Source organism: Vicia villosa, linkage group LG4, assembly GCF_029867415.1.
Source record: "Vicia villosa cultivar HV-30 ecotype Madison, WI linkage group LG4, Vvil1.0, whole genome shotgun sequence".
NCBI classification, from domain to species: domain Eukaryota; kingdom Viridiplantae; phylum Streptophyta; class Magnoliopsida; order Fabales; family Fabaceae; genus Vicia; species Vicia villosa.
In genome coordinates this window covers 13389501-13391974 of record NC_081183.1, presented here as the reverse complement: position 1 = coordinate 13391974, position 2474 = coordinate 13389501, and the positions used below count along the sequence as shown (strand labels likewise).

The window sequence follows — 2474 nt, the reverse complement described above, 5'->3', positions numbered from 1 at the left end:
TAAATGACCATGACTAAATCTAGACAAATCATCCGAATCAAAACACTAAAAAATCGACTGTCACATAATAAACACATGAATGTCCTAACTAAAGGGGTCCCAACATCCAATCCAAATCTCTCCACAAGCGGGATGGAAGAGGACACCACATCAATTGAAAAAACACCTAGAAATAAAATAAATAATACTTATTATAATAACAATTCTATTAAAACAACAACTAAAAATGAAATAAAAAAAGTAATATTAGTCTATAAAAAATAACACCAATTTATATATTTATTTTAATTTTTTTTCTTACATAAAGCCTGATTTTGGTCCACCATTGACATTTCTAAAATCCGAAATATCTTACTCTCTTTATCATCACAAGTTCAAAAATCTTTCACCTATAGTTTCTCCTAACCTATTTACCAACAACTAAAATTAAAATTATAATCACTTAATAATTCAAAACTATCAACCAAATAATAATTAAAAAGCTTCTAGTTATTTTTTTTATACTTAATTTACCATAGAGAATATATGTATCATATATACAGAACAAGAGCTAGCAATAAGGGAACATCATAGTGCATCATCTTATTTACATTAATATATGCTAAAACCAGATTAATAGATTTTATGCTACTTCAAATGTTTCATGATTTTATGCATTTGATTGATGCTTCAATCAAAAAGATCATAGTTGCCACCAACTGTTATGTGAGCTCTTGTTATAGGAACCCCTCTCACTGCAGAAATGGCTTCATTCAATTTTGTTGCATGCTGCACCACTTGCTTAATCCTCTGAAATCAAAACCATAGTTTTGTTGAATATACAATACTAATTCATAATCAATTGAATTTTTACACCAAATTTAGTCAAATATTCAATATTTCAAATAAACTTTAATATTGTAAAATTCCACAATATCAATAAAAAATAGTAGAGCCACCTTCCTGCCACGATCTATTACGATCTACTGAGATTCAACCCTTATTGTTTTGATTAGTAAAAAAAACATAAAATTCAAATTCAAATTACTTGCAATCAAATAATCAATAAGTCGAAAATATCCGATCAAAGTCGTAAATACTTCGAACTAATAATATGGTTATCATAAACAATTTATAAGAAAAACATTTAAAAAGCCAAGAAATTTACCAACCTTGTCATCAGCATAGATTTGGAACATAATCTTCTTATCTTGTTGAAGTTTCTTCCTTTGTTGGCTTCCAAAATACACAACACAAATAGAAGCAACAACAACACCAAAAGTACAAATAGCACCAACACCACTAAGACTCCATTTCCACAAACTAAAACCACTATTGTTCTCTTCTTCCCAACTTGAATCCTCTTTCTCACCAAACACATCTTTCTCAATAATCATTCTTGGTGAAGTAACCATCTCTTTGCTACTACTTGACTTTGGTGACTCAATTTTCATGTCAACAAATTCATTTTCCTTAATCTTAAAGAAAACTTGTGACACATTTTCTTCTTGATCTTCTTCAAAAGATTGATGCTTTGGCATGTCTTTCAACAAAACAACATCCTTTGATGTGTTACCAATTTTGAGGTCTAAGGGAATTTGTAAAGGCACAAGTTGGTTTTGTTTTCTTGGTGGTGATGGATGCAAATATTCCATCTCAAAGTAGCCATCATCAGAGATTGATTCCCACTCATCAAGATCCATCTCCAAGAGAGTGAGTCTTGAATCTAAAAGAGTAAGAAACTAGGATAGGATGATTGATGGAACAAAAAGATATAAGTTGGAGATTCAAATATTAGGTGAGATTTTATTGAATTAATTATAGATGGGTGTGGCTTTCTTGAAGGAACAAGCTAGCATTAATTAAGGCCATGAGTGAGCTACATGACAAAGTTTTGAGTGGTTATCTATATTAAAGGTGACAAAATTAGAAACGGTCCATGTGGTCCCACCAAGGAAAATTGCATTTTATGATAGGATTCAAAGATATTATTATTTCGATTTTTCTAATAAGTTGATTATTTTCAATTGTAAATATTACTATATGGTTGGTATGTGATGGTTAATTTTAGATATAGCTTAGCTCTTATTATGAAATTATTATGTGTGTAAAAAATTTAGTTAAATTTATATGTTGATGACAAGGTGTCGGAGTTGTTAGATTAGTTATTTAATTAATTAATTATGGATTGAAATAATTAATTGTTAATTAATTTTTATACGGTCAATGTTATTAAATATTATTATTGATGAATTATTTGATTGAATTTTGTGTTTGAATGGACCGTGATGGGTTTAACTATTCAGTTAAGTCCAATGAGAGGTCCATGCTCTAAGCCGTTTTAGCTTTTTAAGCGTGGTCCCATTAAACGGTTAAGATACAGTGTAAATTCTAAACGACAATAAGAATAGTAATTCTCTCATATTCATTCTGCGATGAAAATCTCTTCAATTCTACAGGGTATACTGTTCTTATTATTCTTTAGTAATTAAATA

At 29.4% G+C, this 2474-nt stretch overlaps 1 protein-coding gene across 1 annotated transcript; it reads right to left on the bottom strand.

The window, feature by feature from the left end:
- Nucleotides 1-474: 474 nt before the first annotated feature.
- LOC131594533 (uncharacterized) lies at nt 475-1867 on the bottom strand. The gene is made up of 2 exons (XM_058866700.1): nt 1152-1867; nt 475-789 (listed from the first exon to the last, which is right to left on the bottom strand). Exons 1-2 carry the CDS (start codon nt 1680-1682, stop codon nt 670-672), a joined length of 651 nt encoding a protein of 216 aa, XP_058722683.1. The 5' UTR covers nt 1683-1867; the 3' UTR covers nt 475-669.
- Nucleotides 1868-2474: the final 607 nt, after the last annotated feature.

Coding starts and splice junctions, on each gene's coding strand:
- LOC131594533 (XM_058866700.1), bottom strand. CDS start 1,682: ATGGATCTTGATGAGTGGGAATCAATCTCTGATGATGGCTACTTTGAG. Junction 790..1,151: donor AAATCTATGCTGATGACAAG/GTTGGTAAATTT, acceptor TTTTGATTTCAG/AGGATTAAGCAAGTGGTGCA.